Raw genomic sequence first — 15,892 nt, 5'->3', positions numbered from 1 at the left:
ATGGCCCTTGGGAGCATCGTGCTGAAAAAGATTGTGAATAGAGTGGGTGTGAGAACGCAGCCTTGTTTCACACCATTGATTATTGGGAAAGATTCAGAGAGTGCATTGCCATATCTGACTTGGCCCTGCTGATCCTCCTGTAGCAGGATGATCATTTTGAGGAACTTGGGGGGGCAACCTAATCATTCCAAGGCCCTCTCTACTGACAGTGTCAAAAGTTTATTGAGGTCAATGAATGTCACGTGAAGACCTTTGTTCTGTTCCATACACTTCGCTTGCAGTTTTATGAGAATACCATGTCTGTGGTACTCCTATTGGCTCTGAAACCACATTGGCTTTCAGGTAGAACTTCCTCTGATATAGCAGGTACTAATCTGTTCAAAAGTATTTTTGCAAGGATTTTTCCAGCAATGGAGAGCAGAGTTATACCTCAGTAGATGGAGCAGTTTGACTTTTCTGCTTTCTTCTTGTACAGGGTGATGATCACAGAGATCTGGTGGTAAGTTGCCTTGTTCCCAACAACTTACAAGGAGCTTGTGAAATTTAGCATGGTGTGCTTGGCCTCCATGCTTCCATACTTCGGATGAGAGTCCATCAACCCCGGCTTCCTTGCCAGCTTTCAGTTGCTCTATGGCCTTAAGAGTCTCTCTCAAAGTTGGGGCTATGTCCAATTCAGTTTTCACCAGTTATTCTGTAATGTGTTGAATTGCTGAGCCTTGGACTACACAGTTGGCACTGAAGAGAGTATGAAAATATTCAGACCACAGATTCAGGATGGAGGTTTTATCTGTCAGAAGCATTTGGCCATCTGCACTGAGTAGAGGGCTTTGAACACATTCAGCGCTTCATAGAGCCCTCTGTGGTCACCTGTAACTGTGCATAGTTCAGTCTTTTCTGCTAAGCTGATCCACCACTTGTTCTGGATGTCTCAAAGTTTCTGTTAGAGCTTACTGCATGCAAAAGAAAAGGCAGCTTTTCTTACATGGCAAGATGGCTGAGCAAGGTGTCCTTGGTGAGCAGTTCTGTTCTTTTTCAACAATTCTTGGATCTCTTGGTTGTTTTCATCAAACCAATCTTTGTTTTTCTTTGAGGACAACCCTAGGGATTCTTCAGAGGACTGTAGGATGCTAGTTTTAATGTGTTGCCAAAGTGCTTCAGGAGAGGGATCTATGGGATGATCTAAAAGTCCAGCTTGAAGGTTTACCTGGAAGCTGTTTCTCACTGTATCTTCTTGAAGATTGTTGACTTTGAGCCTCCTTCTTGGGATCCCAGCCCTCCTAGGTTTGGGTTTAAAGCAGAGGGCAAGTTTACATCACACAAGGAGGTGGTCTGTATGACATTTTGCACTGGGCATTGCTCAGGTATGATGGACATTGCCAACATTTCTCTGGCACACTAAGACACAGTCACTGAGGTGCCAGTGCTTGGATCAAGGATGCATCCAGGTTTCCTTCAGGCTCTCTTTCTGTTGGAAGATAGTGTTGGTGATGGTAATCTGCTGCTCAACACAAAATTCTAGCAGCAGGCGTTCATTGTCATAACAGTATCCAACACCATACTTGCCTAGTACTTCTTTCTAGGCTTCATAGTTCTTTCCTACTCTGGCACTGAAGTCACCAAGTATTATGATCTTATCACCTGCAGGAACCTTTTGAGTGAGGCAGCACAGGTCAGTGAAGAATTTGACTTTTTCTGCATGGCCATCTTGGAGGGTTGGGGCATAAATACTGAAGAGAACAACATGTTGCTTGTTGTGTAGTGGGAGGTGTAAGGAAATAATGCGACTGGAACGACCCATCAACAAATTTTCAAGTTTGGAGGTGATGGAGTTTTTAATCGTGAAGCCCACTCCTGAGAGGTGTCTTTCGGTTTTGGGTTTGCCTGACTAATAGAGTGTGTAGCCAGCACCATGTTCTTTAAGACTGCCTTCCTCATGAAGACAAACTTCACTGAGAGCAGCAACGTCGATGTTTAGTCATGACAGTTTGTGAGCAATTAGAGCAGAACAATGCTCAGAACACCTACTGGATGCTGTATCAAGCATGGTTCTGATGTTCCAACATGTGAGTGCCAATCTGAACACACCTTTAGAGGCAGGTGTATGCCTTTGTCTCTTTGTCTTTGTTCGACCACATCAGAAGATGCTTGTTGACCATGGCTAGCCAGCCGGGTCGGGGGGTGGAGGTGAGCCCATCCTGCTTGTGGACACACTTTTTCTGACCCTTCAGTTGAGACCTGTCTGGCATGGGAGGCCCTACTGGAGCCATATGCCACCACCAGCATAGGTCTCAACCTCACAAGGGCACACGAGCTCCTCCCCCATGACAAGGGGGTGCCTGTGGAGGGTTACAGTATTACAAGTAAAGTAAATGGCAACTGAGCACAAGATCAACTAGGAGGCAAATGCATGAGATAAGTAATCAGGCACAAAAGTGAGAGCAATGGTCAGGAATCTATACTGAATTAATGAGCACTTTCCTAGGCCTTGACAGAAACAGTCATGATGCTCAACTCTTTCCTGTGTTTATGTCTACATGACTCTGAGAGCAAAACGAGAGAATTTTGAAGTATGGTTGAAGGTTCTTTTTGTGTTTAATTTTCAGGTTTCGGTCTTACAAAACTAGTTGCTCTGCTCCACAAGTGTCAGAAATTATGGATGGATATTTAAAATGTAGAGAAATTATGTCGGGAAAGAAAGTATTAAAAAAACCAAACCAAAAACCAAAAACATAGTGAATATACTAACCATAGTCTGCTCCGCCAAGCATTGAAACTTCTAAGAAATTTTCAAACAGACATCATGTTCCATGAAATGCTTTATTGTTTTTATCAAACCATCTTAAGTCTACCTGTGTCATCTTTAATGTTGTCTCTCTACACTTTCCCACACAGTTTTCATTCTTTTTCGTATGCTGTTTCCTATGCTCTTACCACTATCTTTTTTTTTTTTTTTGGTTTATTTTGGTTCCCTTCCCCTAAGTGTTATTTACTTAATAGACATTTCTTTCATAAGCTAAGCAGCCAGTTTATGAGATTTGTCCCAGTTCTTAAAGAAACAAACTAAAAAATACAAATATTAGAATTTATAATAACTTCCTAACTTCCAAATCGAAAATACTGTTAGAGTTAATTAACAATTTCTGTCTTTCTGTTCAGCTTACATTTGAATGGGGTGGGAAGGAGGAAGAAGGAACTTGAACTTCTGCAAATTTTTGCTGTCTGAAGTGAATGTCACCCTTAGATCATGCATTTTCCTCCTAGCTGATTGATCTTGTGCTCAGTTGGCAAATATTTTGCAATTACCCCCCCCTTTGAGGTTCCCTGTGGCTTTGATGTTCATCTTTTGGAGACAATTTTATGGGGTTTTTTTGTGTTGTGATCCTGGATACAGCAGGTAGCTACTGTAAATTAGAGAGTTTGAATTGAAAATCATGTTCAAAAGTACCAAAGAACAGAGCGAACTGCAGCATGTGAGACCAAAAGGGAAAGAAAAAAAAACCAAGCAAACACTTTTGCCACAACAATGTATGGTTGTATGAGTAATGAGATATTTTTTTTTCTTAAGAGGAAAAAAAAAAAGGAGTACTCACTTATTTTTATGGGAGGTGGAGCAGTAAATGAGGTACTGTTGTTTGAGGAAGTAGGTTGCAGCTGTTGTTTCCCATTTTATTATTTCTCAAGTCACAGTCCAACTGAAGCGTAGTGATAGTGATTACTGCTGGTGTCTTGAGTGACTTATTTCATGTAATGCTCTCCTCTGCACCTGAGCTTAACAAAGTTGGGACCTCTTTTATGCTGTTTTCTTCTGCTTGGATTTACAGTCTCCTCCAGTGACAAATTTGCCAGACACAGAAGCACACAGAAAATGGTAGGTTAAACTTATATTTTAAATTTGCCCTTGGAGCTCTGACTAGAACTGTAGTGGAAGACTTTCAAGAGCATACTCTCCTTTTCTGCTTCCTAAATATTCTAATTTACTATTGTGTTTAGAAGCTGTGGTACAAAATGACTGGAAAGGAATGCATTTATGTGTGCTAATACTAACCGGATAGAATTTAATTGTACTGCTGTGCTACAGAATGAGTACAATTATGTCCTTTCTAATTCCTGTAATGTTCAAAGTGTTCTTTTTCTCTCTAGTTCTCCCCCTATTTCCCCTCTTCACCTTTAAAACAAACACAGAGCAGCTACAGAAAAAAAATCATTCGGATTCCTTTGGTTCCCTTTTGAAGAATACCCTAAATCACTACGGGTTTGTGCACATGCTACCTAATATCAGCTGATGTTTTATAAAGCCAAGCATGGATCACAGAGAAAAGGACCCTTTATATGCAGACCTCTAGTTGTACTTTTAAACTAGCTTCTCATTGCAAAGATAATGCACAAATCAGTGTTGATTCTTTCTTCTAATTAAAACTACCTTTTTTATTTGTTCTGGTACTATATAACAGGCACAAGGGGTTACACATGCAAATAGGTAGACATGGGGCCTGAATGTAACAGGTTACAGTTAAAAAAGCTATTGCATTAAAAGGGTATCAGGAAACAGAAAGATAAAGAACAAAATGAAGCACAAAGATGGCAGGAACAAGCCCGGCTCTGTAATACCCATTAGGTTCCTAAAAATACTGAAGTATGTCAGAGTTCAAAATCTGAGCATTGCAAATGTCACAAAAGGCAGTTTTAAACTTCTTAAGAAACCTACAAGCATACTTGTGAAGACTTTTAAGGCCCAGATTCATTAGACCTACTTCTAGACACCCAGACCTGCAGCATAACTCTCTGCTTAGTGTATAGTCAGGAAGAGCCCCCCCCGCCCATGTTTAGAGCTGAGCAGCACCTGCAGAAGACCCTTTCTCTTCTCTTTCCTGCTCTCTCTTGAATGTCAGTGTGGCCATGTTGATGGAATGAACTGAGGAACTTGTGTAAGTATGTAAAATTAGGTCCCCGAGCACAGAGCCCAAGTATGAGTTCATGTAGAAAGTTTGTGGCAATCTAGATCACAATCTCACCCTGCTGAGATCCTACCTAGTGTTTGAACAGAGAGTTTGATTTTGGTTCAGCAAATCTTAAAGGTTGATTCTAATTAACTTTTCCTCAAGAGCAACAAATCTGTGGTTAGCAATAGAGATTTTCCTTCCTTCTTTTAAAGGAAGACAGGCTTCTGGAGTTTGATCTGTGGTGTTTGTCAGTTTTTCCCTCCATGGCTGCAGCTGCCTTGTCCATGGCTGGAGAAGGTCGGAATGTCACAGTATGCTGTGGTGTGAGTTGGTGGATAAAATAGATGGCACCCATAGGATGCAATGACATGTCCTGCAGTGAAGAAGCTGCAGTTTTCCTGCCACCTCCCTGTCAGGCTTCATGGGCACCTGCCTTGGCTAATGACCTTGGCCTCAGGGGTATGTTGGCCTAGCAAAGCAAGAGATGGAGGTAGGCAGGAGCTGGGGCACTGTTAGGATAGGCAATCCTTGTTTTTTCATTAGTGTAATAAAGTCTTTTATATGAATAATATAGTACATCCCTTGGAAAAGAAGGAAGGCAAAATATTTACAAGAACATATCGAGATTTTTCTTTATCATTTTCTTTATCATTTTCTTTATCATGCCCCTTTTCATTCAGCACAAGACCTTCAGTTTTCTATGTATTGGCAGAGCCCTTTTTTTCCCCTTCCACATACATACCCATATTAGTGGAGGAAAAACATTTGAAAAAAAAGAACAAACCTAGGATGAATGGAGGAAATAATTGCATTTTGTCTTCTCCAAAATGGCTCCTTGCTCTGATTATTCTTAGTCATCATTTTCATCCAAGAGCTTTCCTTCATCAACAAGTCAGAAAAGTTAATCATCCTCTAAAGCTGATTGATTAGCCCATACTGAAGACACTGGTGAACTGTCTTAGTGACCTCTGTTTGGGGGAGTTTCCAAAGTGAATTTCTGTAAATCAAATGAAAGTTATTTTCATTCTTAACAAGAAGAGCTGAAGAGAATCTCCATCCCTAAGAGAATGCAGAGGGAAAACACTGACAAAGGTTGCAGAAAATGCTGAGGTTCTTAATACCTTCTTTATCTCAGTGTTCAGTAGTAAGACAAGTTGTTGTTCAGGTACCCAGCCTGAGCTGGAAAACTGAAATGGGGAGCACAGTGTAGCCCCCATAATTCTAGGGGGAATGGTTTGCAACCTTATGCACCCCTTAGACACACAGTAGTCCATGGGTCCAGACGGGATCCACCACAGGATACTGAGGGAACTAGTGGAAGTGACCACCAAGCCACTTTTCATCATTTATCAGCACTCCTGATTTAGCAGGGAAGTCCCAGTAGACTGGAAAATGTGAAACCTATTTACAAGGGACACAAAGAGGACCTGAGGAACTACAGGCCTGCCAATATGACTTTGGAGCCAAGGAAGATTATGGAGCAGATGTGGCATGTCTAGAACACCAAGATAGTCAGGCGTAGTCAGCATGGGTTTCTGAAAAGCAGCTCCTGCTTTACCTAGCCCACTCTCTTTCTGTAAGAATGACCTGCTTAGTGGATGAGGGAAAGGCTCGAGGGAGGCTTAAATTGGATATGCAGGAAGAATTTCTTCACAAAAAGTATTGGTAAAGAATTGTCAAGCATTATAACAGGCTTCCTGGGGAAGTGGTTGTAATGCAGATGTGGCACTTAGTGGCATGCTTTAGCTATGTTTTTGGTAGTGTTGGACTCCATGCTCATAAGGATTTTTTTCAACATCAGTGAGTCTATGATTATATTCTAGTATTCTAATAATCCTTCTGATAATCTGAAGTTTGAAATAGGCACTCATCTGGTGTGGTTTTGAAGTAACTGGATTTTTATATGCATTGAAAGATTAATATTGCTCATTTACGCTATTATGGAATGGCAATCTGCTGGATATTCAAGATCACTTCTTTTCCCTTAAAAGAAGTCACAGACATATAGCCTCTTATTTCTTGTGTTGTCATACGTTCAGTAGGATTTTTTTTCTATGATTCATTATTTAGAGAGTGATATTTATCTTACCACTACAATACTTAGTGATAAGAAAGTAAAAACATTTGAGGAAATACCAACATATGCCTTTCCCAAGCCTAAACTTCTACCTGTGCATCCATATCTAACCAGTGTGAGAGACAGGACTTCAGATTAAATGTATATCTGGTCTGACCAGGTTTGTGGTTGATGTAATGGCCTATGAGATTATTTCATTGCACTAAATTAATACCTCCCCATTTCCTATTTTAGGTACCTCACACAAATGCATTGTCATTTGTCTTGCTCTTCCTATTTCCATTGCTGCTGTCAGGAGTTTGGTTTCCCAAAAGTTTACCCTGTGATGTTAAAGCCTCTGAAGGTACCGTGACAGTCGACTGCACTGATCGACATCTCCTGGAAGTCCCCAAAGGGATCCCTGCAAATGTGACCAACCTTACCCTGAGTATTAATCATATCCCCCATATCTCTCCAACATCCTTTTCTTATCTTCAAAACCTCATGGAGATTGACTTCAGATGCAACTGTGTGCCTGTCAGAATGGGGCCCAAAGATCACGTGTGCACCACAATACCAAGGATTGAGAATGGCAGCTTTTCTGCCCTGACAAGCCTGAAGTCATTGTATTTGGATGCAAACCGGTTGCCAGAAATACCCCAGGGTCTTCCCATTAGTTTAAGTCTGCTGAGCCTGGAAGCAAACAGCATCTTTTCTATCCAGAAAGTCAATTTTTCAGAGCTAGGAAACATAGAAGCATTGTATCTGGGACAGAACTGCTACTACCGTAACCCATGCAACGTTTCATTTGAAATTGAAAATACAGCCTTTTTGGAGCTGAAAAAATTAACAATACTATCCCTGAAGTCTAACAATTTAACACACATTCCTCCCAATTTGCCATCTACTTTAAAGGAACTGTATATTTATAATAACATGATTCAAGTGATTCAAGAATATGATTTAAGTGCCCTTCAGAACCTAGAAATTCTTGATCTAAGTGGTAATTGCCCACGTTGCTATAATGCCCCATATCCTTGTACTCCTTGCCCCAAGATTACAATTCAGATACATTCAAAGGCTTTTTATTCCTTGAAAAATTTAAGAATTTTACGACTTCACAGTAATTCTCTTCAGAGCATACCCAGCAGGTGGTTTAAAAACATCAGGAATCTCAAAGAGCTTGACCTGTCCCAAAATTTCCTCATGAAGGAGATTGGAGATGCTCAGTTTTTGAAGTCTATCCCCAGCCTTGTAATGCTCGATCTGTCCTTTAATTTTGAATTGAAGATGTATCCTCCATCCTTGAATCTTTCTAAAACATTTTCTTCCCTCTCTAACCTTGAAACCCTGAGGCTCAAGGGTTATGTCTTTAAAGAACTGAGAGAAGGAAATCTGGATCCATTGCGCCGTCTTAGAAATCTAACGGTGTTGGATCTTGGGACTAACTTTATTAAAATTGCTGACCTGAGAGTGTTCAAGGAATTTCCATCTCTTAAACTCATAGACCTCTCAGTGAATAAAATTTCTCCTTCTTCAGCTGAAAGCAACTTTTATGGATTTTGCTCTAATCCTAGGGTTTCAGTAGAGCAATACAACAGGCAGCTATTACAAGAGATGCATTATTTCAGGTACGATGTGTACGGGCGAAGCTGCAGGTCCAAAGACAAAGAGGCTGCTTACTATGAATCTTCAGTTAAGGAAGACTGCCTGAAATATGGAGAAACTTTGGATTTAAGCAGAAACAACATATTTTTTATTAACCCTTCAGACTTCTGGGGTCTTAGTTACCTCAAATGCCTCAACTTGTCAGGTAATGCAATAAGTCAAACTTTAAATGGAAGTGAATTTAACTACTTGTCTGGATTGAAATACCTGGATTTTTCTAACAACAGGATTGACTTGCTCTACTCCACTGCTTTCCAAGAGCTAAAACTATTAGAAGTTCTAGACTTGAGCTACAACAAACATTATTTTCTGGCAGAAGGTGTTACTCATGTACTTAGTTTTATGAAAAACTTGGCTTATCTGCAGAAGCTGATGATGAATGAGAATGAGATTTCTACCTCAATTAGCACAGGAATGGAAAGCCAGTCTCTTCGAATTTTAGAATTCAGAGGAAATCGCTTAGATGTTTTATGGAAGGATGGGAATCCTAGATACTTGTCATTCTTCAAGAATCTGACCAGCCTGGAACAACTGGATATTTCCTTCAACTCACTCAGTTTTTTCCCTAGTGCTGTTTTTCAAGCCCTGCCTCCAGAACTCAAGATCCTCAACCTGACCAATAACCAAATGAAGAGTTTCAATTGGGGAGCCCTCAGCTATATAAAGAAACTAGAAACTCTGGACCTCAGCAATAACCTTCTGACCACCGTTCCCCGAGAACTGTCCAATTGCTCTTCAACGCTCAAAGAACTGATACTCCGAAACAACCGCATTCGCAAGCTAACGAAGTATTTTCTCAGAGATGCTTTTGAATTGAAATACTTGGACCTCAGCTCAAATGAGCTCCAAATAATTAAGGAATCTAGCTTCCCTGAAAATGTCATTAATAACCTAAAGATGCTGCTTTTGCATGGCAATCCTTTCAAGTGCAATTGTGATGCTGTGTGGTTTGTTTGGTGGATTAATCAGACTCAAGTGACTATTCCTCTTCTGGCCACAGATGTGACTTGTGCTGGCCCAGGAGCACATAAAGGAAGGAGTCTGGTTTTCTTGGATCTGTATACCTGTGAGCTAGACACCTCATATTTGATCCTGTATGCTCTGTCAGCTTCAACTATCCTAGGCTTAATGATGCTCACTGTAACTAGCCATCTCTATTTTTGGGATATGTGGTATGGTTACCATTACTGCACTGCCAAGTTGAGGGGATATCGGCGTTATCTTACCAGATGCTTGCTATGATGCTTTTGTTGCCTATGACACTGAAGATCCAGCTGTGAATGAGTGGGTGATGAAAGAACTGGTTGAAAGGCTGGAAAATCAAGAAGCCAGGCAGTTCAATTTATGCCTTGAACAAAGGGACTGGCTCCCAGGACATCCAGTTTTTGACAACCTTTCCCAGAGTATTCAGCTGAGCAAAAAGACCATATTTGTGCTGACCAAAAAATATATTAAAAGTGGCAGCTTCAGGACAACATTTTATATGGCCCACCAGAGGCTCCTAGATGAAAAAATGGATGTCATTATCTTGATATTTCTTGAGAAGGTTTTGCAGAAGTCTCGGTATGTTCGTCTGAGGATGAGGCTCTGCAGAAGTTCTGTTCTGGAATGGCCAACTAACCCTCGGTCTCAGCCTTACTTCTGGCATTGCCTAAAAAATGCAATAGCCACGAGCAATGCCCAGGCTTACAATAAGCTTCTCCAAGAAACTGTTTAGCTTCCCTGTAAATTTTGCTATGTTCCAAGGTGAGCAATAGATCCTAAACTTCTCCTAGAGAAACTGTCAGAGCATGGAGGATAAATGTGATATTGTACCCTAAAATGAAATGCGCGATTAGTCCCAAAGCTGATAGTACACTTTTTTTTTGCATTGACAGGATTAAACAGAAACTGTTGCCAGCACAGATGTTAAGCTGACATGCACTTTGCTTGGCATTGATTGCTGCACAGCAAGAGAAGATGCACTACCTGCTGGAGGTCCCTGGTTTAGAACAGAATTACCACTTCCAGCTTTCAGTTCACTGGAGGCCTCCAGCATCTCCTGTGGTTGGGTCAAGTGTGGGTCAGACACTTGCTCAGCTTACTCTTAATACACAGACTACTGTGCCTAAAGTTGCTGCTGTTCAGATCACTGTTGGAGTAAATGTCATTCAAAGAGAAAATTATGGGTTCTGTATTTGGTGTAGTTATGAAACATACAAAAGCATTTCTTGACATATTCATCTCAGAAATGCCCTAAGCAAAGCTTGTGCTTTGATTTGAGGAGTTGGGCAAATGTAATAATGATTGCCTTTTCACCCCATGCTTACAGCTGCAGAACCTGCTGCTGCTGCCTGAGCAGGGCAACAGCCAAAATCACTCAGGAAGCTCTGCTGGGGCTGCTGTCAATGCCTTGAGCATGGTATCGAAGCTCTCCCACTGCTGCATTGTGGAAAAGCTCGTAATACTGAGGAGACTTTGAAGAACATGTATAGGCTAAAATAGGAAGGCAAGTGAGAAATAAATTTAGAAGGCCTTGCAGGTGGTGGGTTGGAAGGTGTTGCAAGACAAAGGGAGCCCTTGTGCATGGAGCTGCTGCATGGGAGCAAAGAGGGGCATTAAGAGAGTAGGTGGGCTGAGGGAAGGAAGCCTCTGCACAAGGTAGATGGAGAAAACCAAGTAAAACAAAAGGAAGTGGGAAAAGACAAAGAAAGAAATGAAAAAAATAAAAAATGGAAGAATGGAAAAAAATTGAGAGGAATACCGCTAAACTAGAGTATGATAGAGGTTAAGGAGAATTTACTGGTAATTTCCAAGTAAGCTCTTCACTTTGCCTTTCATTTGCCTCCTTGGCTGCCAGCTGAGCTGGCTGCTCTCTGAGGACTCTGGGCTCCTTTCCAGTGTTGTGCCATCAGCTTTAAAAGTTTGGCTTCCTGGGTTTCCACCCAGAATGTTGATACAGGTCCTTGCGTATCGACTGTGATGGAGTAAGCAGGTCCAGCCAGTGCTGGGGCCGCAGGACATAATCAAGTGACTGACTTGTCCTGACTTCCCAGACCTTTTTCAGAACAAAACACAGTGACTTGAAGTGCAATACATATCAGACCAAGTCATACAAGAAAAACACCCATCCCACAGTCTCTTTAGCTGTGCTGTGGTGTTCCAGAGCAGCTTCAAGACCTCCTTCTCCTCCTTGTTTCCCAGGCAGGTCCTTCCTCAGTAGCTGCTGGGGCACCACTAAAAACCTGAGATGGGAACAGGTGTGAGTTTAGACAGATCTTGAAAAGGGGAAGAGAGTGCTCAGAAAGGCAAACACTTGACCCTGTTCCCCACTGGCTCACAGCACAGCCTCATCACGTGATGGTTTCAGCTGAAGCCTCTTGTAAGTGCAGCCTAAATAAGAGTCTGTGACAGCTCTGGTGGCTGGGTAGCTGACACCCTTAACTTCTTTGGACCTGCTTATTTCAGCTGCCTCCTGCCTTTCCTCACCTACTTGTTCTGCCTGGTCCTTTCTTTAAATAGTCCCTGTTCAGTTTAGTTGAAGGCAACCAGACAGACAAGAATACAGATGGGAAAACTAAGCTTTATACAATATTGCACATAACAAAGATTATTTACTCCTGTTTGTCACAGCACTTTTGTTGATTAAGAACAGGAGTAGGAAAAAGAGGTAGGCCTGGTTGAAAAAAATTGAGTTTTATAGTTGTATTTTAATCACATTTATTTAAATACATCTCTTTCTGATGGTTCTGTCTTTGAGCCTAAACAATTTACATCTCCAAATACAATACCATGAGCAGTAAGTAGTATGCCCTCTTCACAAGGTAATGCTTGCAATGGGAACTGCTGCTGCTCAGTTACATCCACATCATCTCTCTCTGCCCTCCCTTCACCATTTCTTTCTTTCACCTTTACTTCACGCTGGGGCAGATCCACTTTTTCAGCATTAGAGTGAGAGCACCAAGTTACTTGCCCTTCCTTAGGTTGAAGGGGGAAGTATTTTCTCCTCTTCCACTGAGAAGCATCCAGAGGATGGGTCTGGTGTGAATAGCAATATGTATATATATAAAAGGTTAATCTTATGGATGCAGTGCAAGACTGCAGAGAGGCCAGGGATGCTGTGGCAACACTTTTGTGAATATCCAAGAAAGACAATGAGTGGTGCTGTGGTCTGCAGTTGAAAATGAGCAATCTGCTGGCATGGCATTGCCAATGCTTTCAGCCAGTGCCCAAGTTGACAGCAGAGCCCACAGATGTCTTCATGTGATAAAACCCTTCCTGATGCCTGCTTCTTTCCCCCGCATAAAACATGGCCAAGGAAAAAGGAGGGATCAAGGAAGACTGAAAGATCAAGTTTTCTTTTTTTTTTAGCTGTAGAGGACAATTCCTGCCCACCTCCTCACCCTGCTTCTGTGCCCAGTGATACCCCTGAGCAGTTACCATCCTTTGGAGAAGGAGGTACCTGCCCAATTAGCTGAGGCAGGTATACATCCTTCCCTCTAAATGCTTCACGGTAGAAGAGGACCTCATACTGTCCTGGGCCATATCAGTTTAGCAGCCAGAAGATTCCCAATGTGACCAGATCACATGTAGGCATCTGTGGACAGATGCTTTCAGTTAGACAACGTGATGCCTGGCTTACATGTGCAGCCAGTGGAAAGTTGGTCATGAATAGCCATGTCATGTGAACATCAAAATACCAGAAACATTATGAACACCAACTACGGTGACCAAAGCTGTTCTTCACCACTTGCTCTTTCTTTAGGAAAATTGCTCTAGAATCGTGGCTAGACTTCATATTTAGCCCACATGGCCTGGAAAGACCACACATGGAATAGGACAAAGAGAAAGAAGGAGGAATATTGGCAAATTTATCCATTTTTTACAGTTCATGTGGAATCATCAGGAAAATGCAGTTTACATTACTATCATTATTGTGGCACAAGAAAACCAATGAAAAGTGGCAACAAACATCCTTACTTATAGCACAGGTTTATTTTAATATAAAACCCTCTTTTTTCTCTTTGTTCTTCCTGTTTTTAAGAACTGACGTATGAGGAACTTGCAGGTGTCTGCCTGTGAGAATAATTTATGTTAGAGGGGAACTCTGAGGGTCAGAGCAGGTCTAATTGCAAGGTAGCATTAATTTACTGAAGCCCTTGTTCTGCAATAAAGTTGAGGTGCTATGTAGCAAATATGATATCCTGTAAAGGAACTTCAAAATAACATCTTTGAAAAATCTTCTTGAAGCCTTTTGGGGCAGTAGGCCTTCCAAAGGAAATAAGTCTTCCAAAACATTGAATGTATATTTTTTTTCTTTTGAATAACCTCTGCCTTTTCATTTTCTCAGTGTTGTTCTGAAAGTATCTGCCCATAGAAATAAGCTCTGTGATAGACTGTTCATCTGAAAAAATGAGGTACAGGCCAAATTTCTCCATTTATTCTGAACAAGATATTCGTGTCATTTCGGTTATAATTCTTATCAGTTACCTCTGGAGCAGCTCAACTTCTTTGAATATATGTGGAAGTTAAGCCACCCAATATGAGAAGATAAGATGTGTGTCTAAATGCACAAGACATATGCATTAATCCACTGTTATTTCCAGGAGTATAAGTGGGAAAACTTAAGCATAAGAAGTCAAACAATTTCTGCTATATCATCTTGCTGCTCCTGAAACTGAAAAGGGAATCTGGATATCCAATTTATAGAAGAAACCTGCATGTGTTCCTTGGCTATTATATGAGTACTTAAAGGTTACTTATACGTGGTATTATTTAATTAAACATTGAGACTAAAAAGAGAAATTCTTAATTTGGTGTGCAAAGTATGAAATAACAGGAAGTCCTACTAAGTTCTGTAAAACTAGGGTGGGTTTTTTTGTTTGGTTTGGTGTAAGATCTACAGTCTTGAGCCAAAGAAGTGAACTTTGTTTTCCTTCTTTTGTTTTTATTGAGGCATATTTCTAATGGCACAATTCTGAGCAAAATAGATAGCTGAACTTTTTTTTTAAGAGAAACACCCACAAATCCAAAACTATCTTCGCCAGTGCACATTCAGAAACATTTTAGGAAATAAATTTTCAGTCTTTTTCTAGAAATGGCATTATTGAAGGTCTGAGAACAGATTTATAGAATTATGGAAAAGCTGACAAGTCTGTTGAAGGTTTTACTTTTGGTTTCTAAATCTATTTCTGAATATTTTCTGTCACTTGATGAACTAAGTTCCAGTCTCCTGGTCTTAGCTGTTGGGTCTATCTATGTGACAGTTCACACATATCTGCAACCCTGGCATCACATTTTATCAATATTTTAAGATTCCACAAGAGTAGGAGGTTCTGAAAGTGTGTGTGTTGCTTAAAACCACACATGCCTGGTCTTGCATTTTCCTGCAGATGTAGTACATCTTAATAAAAGGAACAAACTGTCAATGAAACCTTCTTTGTGAATATGTCTTCTTTTCCTGCCCTAATTTTTTCATGCTTTTGCATGAATTCAACAGAAATCTGATTGTAACTGACATCCCTCTGTGGAAAATTGCTCTTAGTGCACAAGAATGAAAGAAAAATTCTGAAACATAAACCAAGAGAGTTCAACTTTACATTCTGTTTACATTTACATCTATTTTCTTGCTTGCAGATGGTTGTCCCCCATCATTTACCCAGAATATTTGCGATCCAAAACTCTGTGTGGAATAATTATAGTCATAAAAGTTTATGCTTTTGAACATTGCAGCTGAATGCTGCATTTGGTTCATAATAAAATCTCTTTAGCTAATTAAATATTAACCTTGGAATAGGAAAAATTCAATCACTAGGCTGTGCTCTTGTTTATCTATCCTTAACTCCCATTTGTGGTACAAAAATGAGAACTTTCAAAATGTAATTGCATTGCTCCTTTGGAAAAACAGATCTCAAAACCAGATCTCCATAGTTCCACATGGTTCCTCAGGACACATGTTCCTCTCACATGTTCCAAAGCATCACCATGACAGAAGCTGTTGTGTTGTAAAACCACCTTATGCAGCAGTGGCATCAGCTCTTCAAAGTACCAGAGCTGAACAATTCACCTTCAAAAGACAACCAACAATTTGATCTGTTGCAAGAAGAGGAAGAAGAGGTGATGTATAGCCTGTGCTTAACTCAGGAAACTTAGGCACCAGTGTGGAGAAAAAGGAAGTGGCAGCTGGGGCTTTAGCTGCCAAACTTGTGTTATCACTGGAACAATATTTACTGTTGTTTCACCCTTGATA

General features: G+C 40.8%; 1 protein-coding gene across 1 annotated transcript; it reads left to right on the top strand.

Moving 5' to 3' along the window:
- On the top strand, nt 1-10,569 carry TLR7 (toll like receptor 7). Its single transcript, XM_030456908.1, is given in 4 exon segments — nt 1-42; nt 476-499; nt 7,252-9,888; nt 9,890-10,569. Coding segments are annotated over 4 exon segments (3,195 nt in total). The 3' UTR covers nt 10,382-10,569.
- Nucleotides 10,570-15,892: the final 5,323 nt, after the last annotated feature.

The sequence above is a fragment of the Calypte anna genome, chromosome 1 (assembly GCF_003957555.1).
Source record: "Calypte anna isolate BGI_N300 chromosome 1, bCalAnn1_v1.p, whole genome shotgun sequence".
Lineage (NCBI taxonomy): Eukaryota > Metazoa > Chordata > Aves > Apodiformes > Trochilidae > Calypte > Calypte anna.
Note: the sequence above shows the minus strand (reverse complement) of the source record. Positions and strands in the feature narration are given on the sequence as shown.